This window comes from Bubalus bubalis, chromosome 7 (assembly GCF_019923935.1).
Source record: "Bubalus bubalis isolate 160015118507 breed Murrah chromosome 7, NDDB_SH_1, whole genome shotgun sequence".
Classification (NCBI taxonomy): Eukaryota; Metazoa; Chordata; class Mammalia; order Artiodactyla; family Bovidae; genus Bubalus; species Bubalus bubalis.
In genome coordinates this window covers 28234157-28256315 of record NC_059163.1, presented here as the reverse complement: position 1 = coordinate 28256315, position 22159 = coordinate 28234157, and the positions used below count along the sequence as shown (strand labels likewise).

Here is a 22159-nt window from a genome sequence, read left to right as displayed (position 1 = left end):
CTTATATTCTCTAGTGTGTGTTAGTCTCTCAGTCATGTCCTACTCTTTTCCCCCTCATGGACTGTAGCCCCCCAGGCTCCTCTGTCCCTGGAATTCTCAGAAAGAATACTGGAGTGGGTTGCCATGCCCTTCTCCAGGGTATCTGCCCAACCAGGGATTGAACCTGGGTCTCCTGCATTGCAGGCAGAGTCTTTACCATCTGACCTACCAGGGAAGCCCTATATTCTCTAGATTATATGTCAAAGTAACCATTTTTTGGAAGTGGCTTTCGTATTGTGTGTGCGTGCTAGGTTGCTTCAGTCATGTCCAACTCTTTGTGACCCTATGGATTATAGCTCACCAAACTCCTCTGTCCATGGGATTCTCCAGGCAAGAATAATAGAGTGGGTTGCCATGCCCTCCTTCAGGGGATCATCCTTCTCCAGGGATTGAACCTGTGTCTCTAGGGTCTCCTGCATTGGCAGGCATGAACTTTACCACTAGTGCCACCTGGGAAGCCGATTTTGGTACTACTTACTCTTAAATGTATGTTCTAAAGCTGGGAGAGTAAGAGCATGTTACCAGTTTCTAAGGAAATAAAACTATTTTGGAATGAATCACTTTTAGAGAACTATTAATCTGTGGTGATATTATAAAGAACCAAAATTAAACTGAGTTTTCCATGTTAATCATTTAATTTGATGATGTATGTCTTAGTCAGTTTGAGCTGCTATGACAAATTATCAAAGGCTAGGTGGCATAAAGAACAAATATTTATTTCTTACAGTTCTGGACACTGAGAGTCTAAGATCAGAGTGTCATCATACCCAGGTTCTGGTGAGAACCCCATTCTGAGTTATAGACAGCTAATTTCTCACTGTATCTTTACATGTCACAAAGATCATGATAGCTCCCTGAATTTTTTTTTTAAGAGTACTGAAAGTTGGAACTCTAATGACTTAATCTTTTCCTAAAAGGTCCTGAGAATTTTGCAAAGAGATTGCACTGGTTATAGCAAACACCCTCTTCCAACAACACAAGAGAAGACTACACATGGACATCACCAGATGGTCAATACTGAAATCAAATTGATTATATTCTTTGCAGCCAAAGATGAAGAAGTTCTATACAGTCAGCAAAAACAAGACCAGGAGCTGACGGTGGCTTAGATCGTGAGCTCCTTATTGCTAAATTCAGACTTAAATTGAAGAAAGTAGAGAAAACCACTAGACCATTCAGGTATAACCTAAATCAAATCCCTTACAATTATACAGTGGAAGTGACAAATAGGTTCAAGGGATTAAAACTGACAGAGTGCTTGAAGAACTATGGATGGAGGTTCATGACACTGTACAGAAGGCAATGATCAAGACCATCCTCAAGAAAAAGAAATGCAAAAAGGCAAAACGGTTGTCTGAAGAGGCCTTACAAATAGCTGTGAAAAGAAGAGAAGCAAAAAGCAAAAGAGAAAAGGAAAGATATAAGCATCTGAATGCAGCGTTCCAAAGAATAGCAAGAAGAGATATGAAAGCCTTCCTCAGTGATCAATGCAAAGAAATAGAGGAAAACAATAGAATAGGAAAGACCAGAGATCTCTTCAAGAAAATTAGAGATACCAAGGGAACATTTCATGCAAAGATGGGCACAATAAAGGACAGAAATGATATGGACCTAACAGAAGCAGAAGATATTAAGAAGAGGTGGCAAGAATATACAGAAGAACTATACAAAAAATATCTTCACGACCCAGATAACCACAATGCTGTGATCACTCACCTAGAGCCAGACATCCTGGAATGCAAAAGTCAAGTGGGCCTTAGGAAGCATCACTATAAACAAAGCTAGTTGAGGTGATAGAATTCCAGTTGAGCTATTTCAAATCCTGAAAGATGATGCTGTGAAAGTGCTGCACTCAATATGCCAGCAAATTTGGAAAACTCAACAGTAGCCACAGGACTAGAAAAGGTCAGGTTTCATTCCAATCCCAAAGAAAGGCAATGCCAAAGAATGTTCAGTGTATACTGCATAATTGCGCTCATCTCACAGGTGAGCAAGGTAATGCTCAAAATTCTCAAAGTGAGGCTTTAACAGTATGTGAACCATGAAATTCCAGATGTTCAAACTGCATTTAGAAAAGGCAGAGGAGCCAGAGATCAAATTGCCAACATCTGCTGGATCATCAAAAAAGTGAGAGAGGTCCAGAAAAACATCTACTTCAACTTTATTGATTATGCCAAAACCTTTGACTATGTGTATCACAACAAACTGTGGAAACTTATTCAAGAGATGGGAATACCAGACCACCTTACCTGCCTCCTGAGAAATCTGGATGCAGGTCAAGAAGCAACAGTTAGAACTGGACATGGAAAAACAGACTGGTTCCAAATCGGGAAAGGAGTATGTCAAGGCTGTTTATTGTCACCCTGCTTATTTAACTTATATGCAGAGTACATCATGAGAAATGCTGGACTGGATGAAGCATTGAGCTGGAACCAAGATTGCTAGGAGAAATACCAATAACCTCAGATATGCAGATGACACCACCCTTATGGCAGAAAGTGAAGAGGAACTAATGAGCCTCTTGATGAAAATGAAAGAGGAGAGTGAAAAAGTTGGTTTAAAAGTCAACATTCAGAAAACTAAGATACTGCATCTGGTCCCATCACTTCATGGCAATTAGATGGGGAAACAATGGAAACAGTGACAGACTTTATTTCTTTGGGCTTCAAAATCACTGCAGATGGCGACTGCAGCCATGAAATTAAAAGATGCTTGCTCCTTGGAAGAAAAGTTATGACCAACCTAGACAGCATATTGAAAAGCAGAGACATTACTTTGCCAACAAATGTCCATCTAGTCAAAGCTTTGATTTTTCCAGTAGTCATGTATGGATGTGAGGGTTGGACTATAAAGAATGCTGAGCTCCGAAGAATTGATGCTTTTGAACTGTGGTGTTGGAGAAGACTCTTGAGAGTCCCTTGGCCTGCAAGGAGATGCAACCAGTCCATACTAAAGGAAATCAGTCCTGAATATTCATTGGAGGGACTGATGCTGAAGCTGAAACTCCAATACTTTGGCCACCTGATGTGAAGAACTGACTCATTTGAAAAGACCCTGATGCTGGGAAAGATTGAAGGCAGGAGGAGAAGGGGATGCCAGAGGATGGAATGGTTGGATGGCATCACCGACTCAATGGACATGAGTTTGGGTAAACTCTGGGAGTTGGTGATGGACATAGAGGCCTGGTGTGCTGCAGTCCATGGGATCGCAAAGCGTTGGACATGACTGAGCGACTGAAGTGAACTGAATTGAACACTCTAGCCCAGAGGTGATCTCTTCCAGTCATTTTGAAAGAGCTGATGGAAACTGGCAAAAGTCTCTGTTAGAGAGACTATTACTAACACTGTGGTCATTGTGCCAACCTGTCATTTCAGAAAACAGGTAGAATCACTGACGTTCACAATGAGATATCGACCACTGAGCCAGCTGCTGCCTTGTTGTTTACAGCATGGGCAAGATGCTTAAAGTCTAGGTCTTTGAACTCAGGTCAACCTTTAGAGACATTCATTTTAGCAGAACATATTTGACATTGAATTCTTTACCTATGTGGAGAAGAGTTGGACTTCCCAGGTGGCAACAGTGGTAAAGAATCAGCCTGCCAATGCAGGAAACACAAGAGACTAGGGTTCCATATCTGGGTAGGGAAGATCCCCTGGAGTAAGAAATGGCAACCCACTCCAGCATTCTTGCCTAGAAAATTCCCTGGACAGAGGAGCCTCGTGGGGCTGCAGTCCATGGGGTCACAAAGACATGACTGAGCACACACACATATGGAGAAGAGTTAAATTGAAACATAAAAGGTTGTCTACCAAAACAGAAGTGCTTGATGCCTCTGAAGTCCTTGTTTTATACTTAAGGGTGAGGTTTTTTGTTTTTGTTTTTTTGAAGTTTTTTCTTAGGGTCTTTTTAAAATAAAAATATCTATGGGGAGGAAATTTTATGTCCTAGTGTCTTGGGTTGATTATGGCAGACTACTGGGATTAAGACAGTGCCAGTGATTTTTGAGGATACTCCAAACAGCCTATCTAGGTTTACAGATTTGCCACTCTGCTGTACAAATGTTCAGAGGCTTGAGGAAGAAGGACTGGGGAGGGAAGAAAAAGGATTGGGGAGAATGACAAGAATAAATGATAATTTTTTTTTTATAAAGGAAGTCATGAAATGAAGATATTTTAGTTATGTTGACAGAGTACTAAAAATATCCTAGCAGAGATCCTTACTCCTGCTCACCAAAATGGAAACTATCGATGATGGCTGACACTATTCATGGTCAGAGAGGAGGTTCCTCTGGTGGTCACAGAGTTTGTTGAAAACAATGTCAAATTTTGATCAGGTAATTAATTTGATATTTGGCTCCATTGAAGGCCTCCTGAGTTGTGAGTGGTAGTTTTAAATATTCACATCTGTATTTCTCTTGGCATCTCTCTAGTCAGTCAGCTGTGTTTGACTCTTTGTGATCCCATGGACTATAGCCCACCAGGCTCCTTGTCCATGGAATTCTCCAGGCAAGAATACTGGTGTGAGTATAGATTTGACTTAACATAAAGAGTAAAGCAGATAAAGCAAAAAAAAAAAAAAAAAAAAAAAAGAAGAAGAAGAAAGAAAAGACTTATCCACCTTACCCCGTTTAAGTTAAATAGTTGAGGGAAGTCTTTGTAACAAAAAAGTTATAAAAATATGACCAAAGTCTCATAATCCTGTCCATTCCATTAATATTCCACTGGGTGCCATAATACTTGGAGAAGGAAATGGCAACCCACTCCAGTGTTCTTGCCTGGAGAATCCCATGGATGGAGAAGCCTGGTAGGCTGCAGTCCATGGGGTCGCACAGAGTCGGACATGACTGAAGCGACTTAGCAGCAGCAGCAGCAGCCATAATGAATATCTTAATATATATGTATATATATATATTTATTTATATATAAAATAACTTGTAGAAACCCCAGGAGTCAGACAGCTAGATAAATGCAAGAGAAAGCATAGTAAATTGTCTCTGGGGCACCTGATTCCCTGTTGCCTCACAAGAATCCAGTGGTGAGCCATTCACTTGTCAAGCAGCCCTTACTCTCTCTCTCTGGCTCATCATGCTCTCATTTTTTATATCAACCATATGCGAAAGTGAAGTGTTTTCCATATTATCTCCTGAGTCATACTATTTCTCCAGTCTCATGCAAGTCAGGTTTTTCTGGTTGTTATTTACCTACTTCATTTTCCTAAAGCTTGTCTTCCCTTCATTACAGCGGATGTGTTTGGGAGGTCTAAATGGTCTGCATTTAGAAGCAAGGGAAAATCTCTAAGCATTTAATTTGGACAATTACGCATGTATAGGAGGAGACAGAAATTCACATGAAGGGAACAAGGAATTTTCCTTCTGCTGCTGGTTGCCACAAATAAAGAATCATTCCTTTTCCTTTTAGGGAAGGGAGTTGGTTTTAAAAGTTAGTTGTAACATTGCTGAAAATCTGATATGGGCCATAGAGTTCTTCTTTGCAAGAGACAGAGAAATGGACAAAATACAAATGGAAATAAAACAGTACTGTGGGAATTTAACATATCAATTCTTTCTCTTCTACCCAAGAATAGATTTATAAAGCACAAATACATTCTTTGACTTAACTAGAATATACAATTTCCAAACTGTATTAGCAAAATTAATTCTGTTTAGGTATATATGTAAATTCGATTATTCGGGAACTTTGGAGTCAGTATTTCACATACTATGGTGCTTCCTAGGTGGCGCAGTGATAAAGAATCTGCCTGCCAATGCAGGAGACACAAGAGACGTGGATTTGATATCCCTGAGTTGGGAAGATCCCCTGGAGTAGGAATGGCAACCCTCTCCAGTAGTCTTACCTGGAAAGTCCCATGGACAGGGGAGCCTGGCGAGCAAAGAGTCACAAAGAGTCAGATACAACTGAGTGAATGAGCGCACACATCATACAGCAATAGAAATTCCCTATCTGCTTAAAAATTAGTGAGTCATCCTAACAAAGTGTTTAAGATGACAGTCTGGATTATTAAACCCAGATCCTGAAAACCTGGAAAAGTAAAGTTTCCAGAGGAAATAATGACACACAACACACAAACAAGAGATACCCTGTCATGAAGCATGGGTTGCTGGTGCCAGAAGGTTAACGATCACACACTTCTTCCTTTATTCTTACCTTAATTGTTAAAAGGTAATTGCTAATCCCTTATGTAGCTCTAAGTATCCTTCGTTAGCAGTATTTCCACACCTTGTGACCATGTATCACCCCTGGTTTTTTTTTAAGGCACACCTAATCTGAACACCTGGTTTCTTTCATCATCCCCTCCATTACCTCAAATTTTAAACTTCTGCGCCATACCTGTTCTTCTTACCTTCAAACTGAAAGATGGTTGACTTCAAGTAAGAAATGATGGAAATTATGTCAAGCCAAACCTGTGTTAATTCTTCCCTTTAGAAATTTGAAAACAATAACATGATAAAGAGTAGATGTCTACATATTGGAGAAAAGGAAGCATAGCAGATTAAACACATATTTCATACTGAAAAGGGATTTCTTGAAAAATAATTGAATAGCATTCAAGAACCTAAAACTTTATGAAAATAAAACTTGGATTTCTCCTTTATTTTAATTTTCTTCTGAAAATTATTTAGCAGTATACAGAATCTGCCTGCAATGCAGGAGATTGGGGTTCAATCCCTGGGTGAAGATCCCCTGGGGAAGGAAATGGCAATCCACTCCAGTATCCTTGCCTGGAAAATGCCATGGACAGAGGAGCCTGGCGGGCTACCGTCCATGGGGTCACAAGAGTCAGACACGACTTAGTGACTAAACCACCATACATTTTTCTCTCCAATTTCTCACTTTGAAAAGCTGGTTATTCTTAAATACATAAATGCCTAGGTTTATTCACAAAAGAAATTTTTTCAAAAGCTTATTCATCTTGAACACAGTATCTACAGCTGTCACGACCCTTCACTTAATGGTCATGCAGCCCACGACCACCTTCCTAGCCTCTTCTCTGTCTATTCTCTGCTTGCACCGTGTGCTTCAGTCATAATGCACTTTTTTGAGCTCCTCCATTGCATCGGCTTTGTTGCCAGGTCCAAAGTTCCTTTGCTTTTATTATTCCTGGTATTTGCACTGCATTCTTTCCTTCTTTCTTACTCCCTCAGACATTCATAAAATCTTGAAGCTTTTCTGTCACTTTACAAATATTCTCTGACCCCAGTATGGTTTCTGTTCCTCTTTGAAGTGCTCTCACAAGAACCAGAATTTATTCCCATCTTAGCAAGTTTACCTTTATGTTGCTTCTTTGGTGTTCTCACTTCTCTGGCCCAGATGATAAGCTCATCCCATTAGAAAAATATACACAGAATAGGCAGTTTTCCCCATTTGACTTATCCTGCATCAGAATATTATTTTTTCAAAGTTTTAAAAATACGTTATAAACAATAAGGTCCTACTGTATAGCACAGACAGCTGTATACAACATCCTATGATAATCCATAATGGAAAAGACTACGTAAAAAAAGAGCATATATAAATGTATCACTGTACAGCAGTGATTAACACATTGTAAATCAACTGTATGTCAATAAATAAAAATAAAATGCTTAACCAGTGATCTTAGGTTAATGCCTCAAATTTGTATCATTATCTGCTAGGCTCTATATGAGCTAGACTCCTCCATATCATCTCCTGAAACTCTTCCCTTCACTTCTACATGTCAACCCCACTGACATTCTTGTAGTGTTTCCAAGAATTCATGCCATTTTCTGCCTGGGGGAAATCTTGTTTCTACCTCATCACAAACGTTGTTCCCCAATCAAGAACACTGTTTATTCCCTACCTCTCCATTTCATCTGGAAAAGTTTGATTCATCCTCTGATTTCTTGACTTGGCAGAGATACTCATATGCTCAACCTCAGTTAGGTCCTCCCAACACAGTCACTGTACAGTAAGCATTTTGTTTGTAGAACATATCATAGCCTTAGCTCAATTATTATGTAGGTAATTATATTTATAATATAAATCGCCCAACTAGACTATAAGTTCCAAGGGATAGTGACAATGGCTGTCTTTCTCAAGAAACTTTTTTGGTAAATCTCTCTGGGGAGTTTTGAGCATGTGTTGGAACAGTGAATAATGGAGTTCAGAAAATATGCAGTGGTTCGGAAATGCAAGACAAGGATGTAGGGCTGGATCATAAAAGATCCTAGCTGACATGACAAAGAATTGATATTTTATCCTAAAGGCAGTCTACCAACTGAGCTAGCTGGGTGGCTAAAGACAGTCAAAATTCAACAGATGTTTATAAGCTGAAGTGATCTAATCTATGTTTTAAAGAATAAATCTGGCAGCAGGTTATATGGCTAATAAGGTAGAGACTGAAATCCAAGAGACTAAATACAGTAGATTATAAAAAATGACTGCACGTGTCTTCTTGCCTCATGGGCACATCCTCCTGGCAGTGTGACTTGGTGATTCTTCCTGTTCTAAGCCTTTAAATTTGAGCTTGACCATGTGACTTGCTTTGACCAATGAGGCATTCAGGTGTTACACTGGGGGTGGCTGGGACTTGACTGGAAAGTCGGAGGCCACCACATGAAGTAACCTTCACTGAAGCAGTGGATTCTAACCACATTTAAATCTCCTCCACATATGTGTATATGTATAACATTCCCTACCCTCATTAGAAACAGCTCTCATTTCAGTGGTGATTCTCAGTGGTGCGTACTGGAATCATGAGGTGGGAGGAGGCATATTTAATTTGACTACAGTTCTCAGGAGAGTCCAACCTACTCTATGATGACAAATTGAAAACCATGCTAGTAAATTTCATGGATCAATAAATGAATAGTTAATGTAGCTGGGGAGTTAGTAAGCACCACAAAGGAAGTAGCATTTAGCCAGATCTGAAAAGGAAGAATAAATATTCATTGGATGGAGAAGTGCAGGAATGGTATGTCAAAGAGAATAGTATGTACAAAGGCAAATCTTGTGTCCAGAATGACTGATTTTAATTTGTGAGCTCTTTGCTCTTTTATTTCTAAACAACTGGACACACACTCTCTAGTGTCTGAATTTTGCTGATAGGCATTATTATTAAGGAAATTATAGAATATATTTTGCAGAGTCAACAGTTTAGAAAGAAGTCATTCAAATAAATTATCATGACAATTGTCACCTTTCCTCAAAATATTCTTATTTTTAGGAAACTGCTTTAAAATCATCAAGTCATTTCCATCTAAATCTCATTCCCTAAAGTAAGTTCCATACAAGTAACAACAGGATTTGAGGATTATTTTACTTGCCTCCATTGTCAGTTTCAGTATCTGTAAAATCATATTGACTTTATGAAATTTAATCTAATCATGGTTTTGTGGCATCTGTTCATAAAAGTCTCCCATGAAAGCATCAATATCAATCAAGATCTAATTCCTGATTCCCATATGTACAGAATTTTAGTATTTTCCTTAAAACACAAACATACTGCCTCACAGTAAATAAGTTTATGAATGAAATTGCTGCCTTAAAATTCTTCTGTAATTCTTTTCAATGGAGCATATAGAACACCTTTTCTCACACATAATAGGATTAATCTTTAATAGCATCATCTTCTGCAAACAGGTGCAAACCCTGTTTGCCCTCAGGGAAAGACCAGTCAATGAGAAGTTATTCTGGTGATGTAATGCTTGTTAACTTACTCTTTCTCAAACATGATTGGGGAAAATGCTTTTCAGAGCATCAGACAAGTATTGAACTTAACTCTTTTCACAAACATGTCACTTAGGACAGCCTTGAAATAGTTATGCAAAGTAATTAGACTAAGAGAATTTCTTTCAAGCATTGGCATCTGTACCCATTGGCATTTGCCAGTGATAATTCCTCATATTTCTTGAGAAATCACTTACTTCCATACCCTGGTCCTTATGTAAATAGAAAAAGAATACATTAACATTAGCCAGCAGCAGCAAAACTTAGCAGTTCTTTCTCAGACATAGATCCTAATTAAAATCCAATCAAAAGCAATAGAGATCTTATATTTTTTAAATCAAATTCAATACAATCTGCCTCTCATGACTTTGTACAAATTCTATTTTAATACCTGACTAGTTATGTCAAAGATAAAAATATCTGAAATAAGTATTTGAATAAAACCAAATGTGTTCACAGTGATGTCATAAAATTCTGCCTAGTGATAATTTACAAGGCTCTGTTGACACAACTAAATGCTCATGGAAGTCCAGAGAAGTCCTCACCCAAGACAGGTGAAGATCCATTACCCATCACATAGTCTTGATTCTATGAAGTGATAGGACAGGACAGATACATGTTGGTTTGCATAGTAAAGTGTGCAGGACAGCAGACATAGAGCCACACGTTTCAGGCAGGTATTATTTCATGTGACAGCTCATTCTCATTCCCTATTCCTCCACCTCAAGCCTCACTTTTTTAGCAAAAGAATGCAATAGTAAGCATGTTGTGAAAAATATAATTTCAAAGAGGAGGGTCATAACACCTGAGCAGACCAGTGGTTTATCTGATCTGAATTTCACCCAAGAAAGAAAGCAACTCAGGCTGCTAAGCCAGCTGAAATTTAAGTGCTGACATAATTCAAAGATGATGAACTCTGAGTACTCACAGTAAAATTGGAGGTAAATTACTATATCAGAACTTTCTCCTTTTTGTTTCTTTTTTCTTAATATCCTCTTAACCCTTTGAGAAAACTGAGTTGATTTGGGGCACATGAGCCTTTCTTGGAGCTTTTCCACTTGTTCAGGTCATGGTAATACAGTTGCATTGGGATGAGGTGGAATTATGGAACCATAAAATGATTCAAGCCTGACTGTGAATAATGTCTCTACCATATTAGAGAATGATAAGTCATTTTAAGTTCAGTAAGCCACTTTCTTCAGCTATTGAAATGATAATTAAATATCAATTATTAAAATGATGTGTCTGCAATTCTTGGCAAATAGTAAGTATTCAATGGATACTGCCTATGGTTATTACTATTTTTCCATATAAAAATGATTTCAAGCCACTTCACTTTTCAAAGTTGAAAACCAAATTATATAAAAAAATGATTGTATACCCAGAATGGATTCCCAATTTTGTCTGCTTCTATCTTTTAACTATGAAATAAACCATTTTGTTTTCCATTGAATATTTACTTTGATCTTGATTCTTAATGTATCACATTATGCAGTAGTATTCTATTTTTATGTATTAATATTTCAAAGTCAGTGCTTTACAAATATATGATTTTACATGCTATCAGTATAAATAATAGCAGTACAGTACATTTCTTCTAGAGAGCTGATGCAATTTTTAAAGACATTTTTCTCTAATCCTATGGAAAAGGTCCTGGAAGGCACCGTTGATACCATCAAGTTAGCTTATGTCACCCTCCAGCTACTTATGTAGCTTGAGAATTCAGTAAATTAACTTGAACTAAATTGTTTTGATGCTGTCTATATCCAGTCAAAAACACGGACACATTTCTGCAAACTGATTTTAGATTTTAAATTTCAACAACTACTTACTTCATGCTTTCATAACTTACTGAATGCCTCACCTGTGCATGGAGAAGTTCTAAGATTAAGAAAAACAACAGTCACCCCAAAGACAGTTTCTGCCTTCTAGGGGCCAGGGTCTAATTAAGGGAACAGCACACTGTGCTAAATTTCATAACAGAGTTTGGTAAAAAGTGACTGGAAACATAGAAGGTAACACTTTTAATTTAATGTTGAGGGGGGAGACTTTTTGAGAAAAATTATGAACAGGTAACATTTTATTGGCTTTAAAAGAATAATAAATAAAAGGGGTTGTTTATTTGGAAAAGGTAGCAGAATATTCCAGGTGGAAGGAATAACAAGAGCAAAGGAAGTAAGGACTGAGAATTCATATTGATTTGTGAACTGACTGTTGACACAGCCTAGTGTTTCTGCAGAATAGAGTACATTGGATTGAATTATGGCCAGGAAAGGACATGCTTCCTGTATAGAGGCACATTTTGGAAAAACAAAATATTATCTCCCAAATCATAATACTCTTATCCTTTCTTTGTTATATACCATGAGACGATTCATGATGTACACTAGCGGGCTTTTTTGGTGTGTGATGTCTTCAAGCTTATCTGGACTTTTCTTCAAGTAAAAGAATGTTATTCCTTTGATTTTCCTATGATTAAAAGGCCCAGGTGGAGCTAGTGGTAAAGGATCTGCATGCCAATACAGGAGACATAGGAGAAATGAGTTAGATCCCTGGGTTGGAAAGATTCCCTGGAGTAGGAAATAGCAATGCACTCCAGTATTCTTGGCTGGAAAACCCATAGACAGAGACACCTTGCAGGCTACAGTCCATGGAGTCGCAGAGTCAGACATGACTGAGCACACACACACACATATGAGTAAAAAATTACAGTATACTAATACACTTAAGATAAATGCAAATTTTACAAACCATATTTCAAAAAGGCAATGTAAATTGTACAAAAGTAATGCTTAATTAAGATTTCAAAAACATCTACTGATTTCATGTTTGTAGAAGCATCTAAGTATAAACTTTTAAAAGGCAATATATCTAAATAGCATGTGACTAATGAGGTCAGAGTATGCATTAAAGTATTCTGTATGCTAACTTTGTATTAAAAGAGTTACCTGGGAAAACTTCATTTTTCTTATTCACACGGTGAAACACTGAACCAGTAGGTCAATTCATAAAGCCATTCACCTGTAATATTGTGGGTGTGAGAACATTCTTAAATATAACTTGCTAAAAATTCTCTGTAATTTTCTTTGAGTATATTCACTGAAGAAGAAATCTTTATTCATACCTTAGAACAGGACTATGTGTATTTGCTCAGTTAATTTTAATATCTTTAATGTTTTTATTAGACTTGCACTGGAATGTATTATCCACATATACATGATGCTATTGTTATAACAAGGCTTTCCTGATGGTTCAGACAGTAAAGAATCTGCCTATAATTCAGGAGACCAGGGTTCAATCCCTAAGTCAGGAAGATCCCCTGGAGGAGGGAATGATTCACCACTACAGTATACTTGCCTGGAGAATTCCATGGACAGAAAAGCCTGGCAAGACTATTTTAATTTAACGGATGGTACTAAACTGTTTGTATCCTGTCTTCCCTTTAGAGACTAATATCATGTATTTTAGAAATAGTTAACTGGAATTACACATAATTGAGTCAATCACTGGAAAAGATCAGTTATCATTCCAATCCCAAAGAAAGGCAATACCAAAGAATGTTCAAACTACCACACAGTTGCACTCATCTCACATGCTAGCAAAGTAATGCTCAAAATTCTCCAAGCCAGGCTTCACCAGTACGTGAACCAAGAACTTCCAGATGTTCAAGCTGGATTTAGAAAAGGCAGAGGAACCAGAGATCAAATTGCTGACATCTGCTGGATCATAGAAAAAGCAAGAGAGTTCCAGAAAAACATTTACTTCTGCTTTATTGATTACACCAAAGCCTTTGACTGTGTGGATCACAACAAACTGTGGAAAATCCTTCAAGACATGGGAATACTAGACCACTTTACCTGCCTCCTGAGAAATCTGTATGCAGGTCAAGAAGCAACAGTTAGAACGGGATACAGAACAATGGACCGGTTCCAAATTGGGAAAGGAGTACATCAAGGCTGTATGATGGTCACCCTGTTTATTTAGTTTATATGCAGAGTACATCATGCAAAATGCCAGACTGAATGAAACTCAGGCTGCAATAAAGATTGCGGGGAGAAATGTCAATAACCTCAGATATACAGATGACACCACTCTTATGGCAGAAAACAAAGAAGAACTAAAGAGCCTCTTGAGGAAAGTGAAAGAGAAGAGTGAAAAAGCTGGCTTAAAACTCAACATTCAAAAAACGAAGATCATGACATCCAGTCCCATCACTCCATGGCAGATAGATGGGGAAACAATGGAAAGAGTGAGAGATTTTATTTTTCTTGGACTCCAAGATCACTGCAGATGGTGACTGCAGCCATGAAATTAAAAGATGCTTGCTCCTTGGAAGAAAAGCTATGACAAACCTGGATAGCATATTAAAGCAGAGACATTACTTTACTAACAAAGGTCCACCGTCTAGTCAAAGTAGTCATGTATGGATGTGAGCTCAGTTTAGTTCAGTCGTTCAGTCGTGTCCAGCTCTTTGCGACCCCATGGACTGCAGTACACCAGGCTTCCCTATCCTTTACTATCTCCCAGAGCTTGCTCAAACATCCAACCATCTCATCCTCTGTCGTCCCTTTCTCCTCCATCCTTCAATCTTTCCCACATCAGAGTCTTTTCCAATGAGTCGGTTCTTCCATCAGGTGGCCAAAGTATTGGAGTTCAGCTTCAGCATCAGTCCTTCCAATGAATGTTCAGGACTGATTTCCCTTAGGATGGACTGGTTGGATCTCCTTGCAGTCCAAGGGACTCTCAAGAGTCTTCTCCAACACCACAGTTCAAAAGCATCAATTCTTTGGTGCTCAGCTTTCTTTATAGTCCAACTCTCACATCCATACATGACTACTGGAAAAACCATAGCTTTGACTAGATGGATCTTTGTTGACAAAGTAATGTCTCTGCTTTTTAATATGCTGTCTAGGTTGGTCACAGCTTTCCTTCTGAGGAGCAAGTGTCTTTTAATTTCATGGCTACAGTCACCATCTGCAGTGATTTTGGAGCCCCCCAAAATAAAGTCTCTCACTGTTTCCATTGTTTCCCCACCTATTAGCCATGAGGTAAGAGTTGGACCATAAAGAATCCTGAATGCCACAGAATTGATGCTTTGAACTGTGGTGTTGGAGAAGTCTCTTGAGAGTCCCTTGGACTGCAAGGAGATCAAACCAGTCAATCCTAAAGGAAATCAGTCCTGAATATTCATTGGAAGGACTGATGCTGAAGTTGAAGCTCCAATACTTTGGCCACCTGATGCAAAGAAGTGACTCATAGAAAAGACCCTGGTGCTGGGAAAGATTGAAGGCAAAAGGATAAGAGAACGACAAAGGATGAGATGGTTGGATGGCATCACCAACTTGATAGACACGAATTTGAACAAGCTCCGGGAGTTGGTGATGGACTGGGAAGCCTAGCGTGCTGCAGTCCATGGGGTCGCAAAGAGTCAGACACAGCTGAGTGACTGAACTGAACTGAATCAATCATGGGTTACAGATTTTCTTTTATTAAACTTTTTATTTTGTATTGGAGAATAGTCAACTAACAATGTTGTGAGTTTCAGGCGTACAGCAAAGGGACTCAGCCATACCTTTACATGTATCTATTATTCCCCAAACTTCCATCCCATCCATGCTGCCACATAATATTGAGCAGAGTTCCCTGTGCTATACAGTAGGTTAGATTTTCATCATGTAACACTAACTGAGCTGCATGAAGTTTTATGCTACAGTGTTGGCCTCATGTTTTTTCTATACACATTCAATATCATATACAGAAGTGTGTGTATGTGTGTTATAGTCTGCTTCATTGTAAAAATTATTTGGGGATGCTAGAGCTATACATGTAATGTAGAAAAATTCAGTGTATTCTGTTAATTAAACAAAGAAACCCTTGGACTGAGGTGGCTCTAATGCCCCAGCTGTCTACATAAGCAAATCAAAATCTAGGTCTGGAAATGCCTCAAGGTTACAAAATTGAAAGCTAAGGACAACCTATCACAAACAGCCAACTAGGCTATAAAGCTGGGCATTAAAGCTATAACTAATAAGTGGTTTTCTTGCTTTGTTTCTACCTTTTCTCTGTAAGTCGCTCCTGTTGTTGAAAGCTTTCCAACTACTTTAGGTTTGGTGCTGCTGGATTTGACTCCATTTTTGTGCAGATAAACTCTTAAGTTTTAAAATATTCACTTCAGTTTTTACAGTTTTAACAGTTCCATATGTTTAAAGATATGAAATTCTGGGAAAAAATAAGAAATTTTTCTGTTTCCTCCATCAGCTGTTAAGAAGAAGGCTAGCTTTATCACTCCAGTTCCAGGAGGCGTGGGACCCGTGACGGTGGCAATGCTTCTCAAGAACACCCTTTTGGCAGCTAAAAAAGTCATTTACTAGATCACGTGAGGGAATAAAGCAAGCTGAAGTCATGCTGCGTATTTATTTGACAAAAGGCAAAAATCTTTATATTTTACTACAAAGCTATTTCTACATTGTATTTATTTTTTCATGGGTAGAATCATGGTGGATCAGATGATTCACACAATCTTATGCATTTCCTGCTAATATTTACTAGAATATTTTGAATGGATTTTGAGTTTTAGGAAAAAAGAAAACAACTGCAACGACACTTTGGTAACAATTGCTTGTTTTGTGAATAATATTTGTTCATAATGTTAAAACAATAAAGGGCTCATAAGAAGTGCATATATTTTTGACACAAAATCACAAATTGTGTGTCTTCAACAAACACGTTGTCAGCCAAATAGGCTCCTTTGTAAAATGTAATTTAGATTTTGCCATAATCGTCCTCAATTTTATATATATTTTATAGTCTATATTGTATGCTGAAAGATAGAGCTAAGTTGTGTCCGACTCTTGTGATCCATTAACTGTAGCCTGCCGTCATGTTCCTCTGCCCATGGGATTCTCCAGGCAAGAATACTGAAGTGGGTTGCCATTTCCTTCTCCGGGGAACTTTCCCAATGCAGGAATTGAACCCAGGTCTCCTGCATTGAAGGCAGATGCTTTACTGACTGAGCTACGTGGGAAGCCCATATTGTATGCTGAGAAAGAGCAAAAGAGCTTACTTGCTAAAAGAAAGATAAAATATTAAGCATAAAATTTTGATCTCATATACTTCCCAAATGTACTCCCCAAGGCATACTAATGAAAAATTATGCTCCATTCAAGGAAAGAAAAATGTGCAAGGAACCCCAAAAATGCCATGCTACTTGGAAAGGTATTGATTATTTCAAATTGTGAATGACTACTTGACAGTAAAAATTCAATAAGAATATGTTAGGCTTACATGTAACTTCTTTGTTCTCCTACAAACATATTTGAATAATACGTTCCACAAATGTAGAACTCTAATAGCAAAATATGACACAATGTGCCACAGCTACTCCTTAGGATATGACTAAAAACCTTCTGCTTTTTGCCCACAGTTCTTTTCTCTTATGGCATTTGGTTCTCACAGTAGATGCCATGTTTTTAACACAATGTAAATTAGAAAATACATGTGCCTGTCAGTTGAAGGCTATTTGAGACTACCCTAGGCACATAATGGTATTGTTGTCATGCCCAAATCCCAGTGTGTTAATGTACCAATAATGATTCTTACCCAATGCATGTCTTTATTAGTGTGTACTCTTAATCATTTGTGTGAAAATAGACTAGATGTTTATAATTAATAGTATTTCAACTGTATAATAAAATCAGTTTGGAAAGAAATACATGTCTTCTTTTTTCCTAAGCTAGAAGTTTCCTTGTTCATATACTCGTTATCTATTTCTTCACAGCACGCTGGGGAGATGTACAAATGTCTCAAAAAGGAAAGAAAATGTTCTGTAGCCCATTCCACACTGATCTTGGTCTGATAACCTTGATAGTAGTTTCTTTATTTATTTTTGGCTGTGTTGGATCTTCGTTGCTGCACAGGCTTTTCTCTAGTTGCGGCGAGTGGGAGCTACTCTTTGTCGCAGTGCGGGGGCTTCTCACTGCAGGGGCTTCTCTTGTTGCAGAGCACGGGTTCTGGGGCGGGCAGGCTTCAGTAGTTTCAGCTCCCGGGATAGGTTCAGTAGTTGTGGGGCAGCATGTGAGATCTTCTTGGACCAGGCATTGAACCTGTGTCTCCTGAATTGGCGAGTGGATTCTTTACCACTCAGCCACCTGGGAAGCCTCTTCATGGTAGTTTAAAATCAAAGATCCCAAGCAAACATGTTAGAAAGGCCCTCATTAATATTTAAGTGCCCCAAATTCCCAAAACGAACAATGACTATTGCAGTGGGGTCAAGACTATCACAATAGAAGAGATTGAAATCAACTCCACATATAGCTGAGACATCAATGGATTTATAGGCAATGAAAAGAGTGAGGGGATCAGTAGATGAAAAATTACTAAGAGAACTTGATTAGATATCAAGGCTGGAAGGACTTTTGTTAAACTACCTCACCAGGATTCTTGTTAAAGTTCAGTTCAGTTCAGTCGCTCAGTCGTATCCGACTCTTTGCGACCCCATGAATCGCAGCACACCAGGCCTCCCTGTCCAAAAGTTAGGTCAATATAAAGGGTGGGAGAGGAGGAATTTAATCAGATATGGCAAGAGGACAAGGAGCAGGGCAGGGGTATTCTCTACAAACTAACAACAGATTTCTTTGCTAAAACTGAGCTCAATAGTCTAATTCGATGCCTAGTTAAGAGAAGGATTCAGAGGAGCCTAGCTAAAGTTTGGTCAAGAAGGAAGACTTTGTTAACACATAAAGGAAATGAAGTTGGTTCATCAGTATCATAACTTTATTTATGGATATTATTTGGGGTCTATAAAAGATAGATATATGATTGTCTTGTGAAGGAGATTTGTACAAGTTCCCTTCTCCTACAAGTATCTGTAAAAAGGACCCTGAAGGACTAGTGAGGACTGAATAATAACATGAAGACATGGAGGTGAGAATGAGCTTAGCAAATACATATGAAATCAAGGGCAACAGTCAGACTGAAGTGAAAAATGCATGTTGCAGAGTGGTGGAAATATAGCTGAATAATAGCAGAACTGGATTAGAAAAAGCCTGGATAAATCAGAATTTGGACTACAGTTAGTCAGTGATAGAACATGGAAGTTGAAGCCTGGAGGATGTTATCACTGATTATCATGAGAAAGTTGTAAAGAGGAGCTGATTTGGAGGAGAGAGAATATGTTCAGTTGAAGACATGTTGTGTTTGCAGTGATGACATAATACATAAATCAAAGTCCTAACATAATATCACTCGGGATTGAAAATAAATTATGGCTAGTGGTGAAAATTTAAGACACAGTAATGATGCTACAGCTGAAACTCCAGTACTTTGGCCACCTCGTGTGAAGAGTTAACTCATTAGAAAAGACTCTGATGCTGGGAGGGATTGGGGGCAGGAGGAGAAGGGGGCGACAGAGGATGAGATGGCTGGATGGCATCACCGACTCGATGGACATGAGTTTGGGTGAACTCCAGCAGTTGGTGATGGACAGGAAGGCCTGGCGTGCTGCAATTCATGGGGTTGCAAAGAGTCGGACACGACTGAGCGACTGAACTGAACTGAACTGACTGTGTGTTAACCACTAAATTCCTAGCCTTTTTGACCACTGTATACACCCTGCATCTTTCTAATTTTGTTCAATAGTAATAGCTATCCTTAACTGAGAGTGTGCTATATGTTTGACATTTTTGAGGTTGTTGTTACTGACATTTTGCATTTGATATATGAGGAAATCAACCCATGAGGTTATGAAAAAGTCTCAGCCAAGGCCAAATGGGTAGGAAAGGTAGAACTGAAATTCAAAGAAAGGTCTGTTGGGTAATATGAGCCAGAACCCACTCTCTTTTCTATCACTCTATCCCCTCAGTGCCCACCTCCCTGCCACCTAGAATCCTTTCTCTTATCATTATATTTCTAAATTCTACTTGCTATTTAAGATTCACTTCAAATGAAACTCATCCAAGAGAAATGCTGTGAGACTTTGACTAAGTCCCACCTCTGAACTCTCATACTCATTTATGTACACATTCATGGCAGTCATCTATCTCTACCCAGCATTGTAGTTAAGTATATATTTTCCTTGACTCACTCTAGTTCCTTGAGGTCAGAGTCCATGTATGATTTGTCTACTTGTCTTACAAATATTGGATGTTAGGGGCATAAAGTAGTTTATGATTGAATGGGTGACAGCTGAATTCATGAGAATTACAGATTAAGTTTAGAGAAAGATAAGCAATGTGCTGGTGACACTTTCCTGCAAATGTCCAAAAACAAATTGTGACTTTTAGTCAAAGAGCAAGTGAGAAAGAAAAAATGGAAGGATAGGAGAGGAGCAAAGAGATGAAGAGAGGAAAAGAAAGGAAAAGAAACTGTAAGTGGGAGAGGGAAGGAAAAAATAAACTTAAGGGGGAGGGGCGGGAAGAGAAGGCACTTCCAGAGTTGCTTATGACTAGAGAGAGATGACGGAGAAGGCGATGGCACCCCACTCCAGTACTCTTGCCTGGAAAATCCCATGGACAGAGGAGCCAAGTAGGCTGCAGTCCATGGGGTTGCTAAGAGTCAGACACGGCTGAGCGACTTCACTTTCACGTTTCACTTTCATGCATTGGAGAAGGAAGTGGCAACCCACTCCAGTGTTCTTGCCTGGAGAATCCCAGGGACGGGTGAGCCTGGTGGGCTGCCATCTCTGGGGTTGCACAGAGTCGGACACGACTGAAGCGACTTAGCAGTAGCAGCAGAGAGAGATGAATAAATTAAAAAGACAGTAAAAATGGTCAGAGGGAAAAATGATAGACGGGCATTGTAGCTCTTCACTTTCTTTCTCATTCTAACATGGATCAAGAATACAAATACCCACCATCCCCATTCTTCAGAATTGCTGAGGGACTCCCTGATGAGAGGACTGAAGACATGAACATTGGAGATTTCCTACTTAGAGTGTACGTGGAATCCATCAGGATGAGTCCTAGAGGAAAAGAAACAAAGGATAACTTGGAGCTATTTTCATAGGCTCAGGTGGTAGATGAGTTTATATTGATATTATAATGATATTATGTGGCTTAGTTCACCAGAGTGGAGAAACATTTAGAGAGACAGCGGTGCACTTCTCTCAGTCCAAATATGTGCAGAAGCCACGGTTCATTTAATGTTTAGATTCTTATGGTAAAGGTAATTTACTTAAATCTTGATTTTAGGAGATAATGTGAATTCCTTTAAGGTCAGTATACTGACTCCTACCAGAGGACGCAGCTGGGGAAATGGAAAGGACGCGTGACCTGGAATCCTGAACAGATTCAAGTCCCAACTCTAGGGTGTGTCCTCTGGCAAGTCACTTAATTTCTTTTGAGTCTTCATTCTTTATTTGTTATATGGGAATTAAAACAAGACCTGTTGTTTATTGCTTTCTTCACTCAAGATAGATTGAGTATGCACTATATATTAGGCATTGGATTTGTTGGGGCCAGGCAGGATTACTGAAGACAAATTTGAGATGTGTGTGAAAACCTTCTGCAAAATGCAAAGCACTGTTAAGTACCAGTTAACAGTTACTACAAAGATGTTGTTGTACTATGTCCCAGTCTTTGGAATAAAGGTATTTAACATTATTCCTAGCATCTTCCTCCTGAAACTGCAATTGGTTGTGGTTTATTTAATCCTTTGTAAATTATTTCTTCTTAAATTCTCACCAATGGCACAGAAAGTGATTATATAACTTATAATTCAAATATTATTTGCTTAGGAAAAATCATATCCAGAAATTGTCCTAATAGCAGTTAAAAAGAAAACTTCAAAAAGTAGAAATATGAACTGTGTAGGCACATTAAAGTAAGCCAAGTCCTATATATTCTTTAACTTTAAAAGGATGACTCTTGTGGTAAGCGATTGCCCAAGTTATAATGAGTTCAACAAGCTCATTCTTGTGTGATTTCTAAAGCCAAGTTTATATTTGAATAGTGAAAAGGATCCTTTCTGGTAAACTGAATTTGCTGGATGGACGTGATGCAAATGACAACCTATCCCGACTTCTACAAGTTTTCAAGGTACAGAAAATATGAGCAATTGAAATTCTTGGTAGAAAACTTTAACACCTCAGCAAAACATATTTATAAATTATTTTATTATAAATTGGGCAAGTGAGACTTTATGGAAGCTCCAATTGTCACAAAAAGTAATAGCAATAATTACATGTTTTGACCTTAAAAATGATACTTTAATAATCGTAAGTCGATAGGTAAGGTGAAGTCGCTCAGTTGTGTCCGACTCTTTGCAACCCCATGGACTGTAGCCTACCAGGCTCTTCCATCCGTGAGGTTTTTCAGGCAAGAGTACTGGAGTGGGTTGCCATTTCCTTCTCCAGAGGATCTTCCCGACCCAGGGATCGAACCCACGTCTCCCTCATTGTAGGCAGACACTTTACCGTC

At 38.7% G+C, this 22159-nt stretch overlaps 1 protein-coding gene and 1 long non-coding RNA gene across 6 annotated transcripts in view; one reads left to right on the top strand and one right to left on the bottom strand.

The window, feature by feature from the left end:
* Nucleotides 1–22159, bottom strand: part of LOC112586166 — a 104763-nt gene that overhangs the window by 14975 nt on the left and 67629 nt on the right. Inside the window, exon 2 of the long non-coding RNA XR_003110559.3 lies at nt 20596–20703. This is a non-coding gene — a long non-coding RNA (uncharacterized LOC112586166). The remainder of the gene's footprint in view (nt 1–20595; nt 20704–22159) is intronic.
* The window catches only part of MTHFD2L (methylenetetrahydrofolate dehydrogenase (NADP+ dependent) 2 like), a 146725-nt gene that overhangs the window by 123777 nt on the left and 789 nt on the right, over nt 1–22159 (top strand). For 2 of the 5 annotated variants that reach the window (XM_006059643.4, XM_006059642.4), the window contains one exon: nt 16005–17455. The exons of 2 other annotated variants lie outside the window; for them this stretch is intronic. In XM_006059643.4, coding sequence (XP_006059705.1) covers nt 16005–16117 — 113 coding nt within the window. In that variant the 3' untranslated portion in view covers nt 16118–17455. Of the gene's footprint in view, nt 1–956; nt 1090–16004; nt 17456–22159 lie in introns of those variants that run through there. One more of the 5 variants, XM_044945785.2, reaches the window with a different exon arrangement.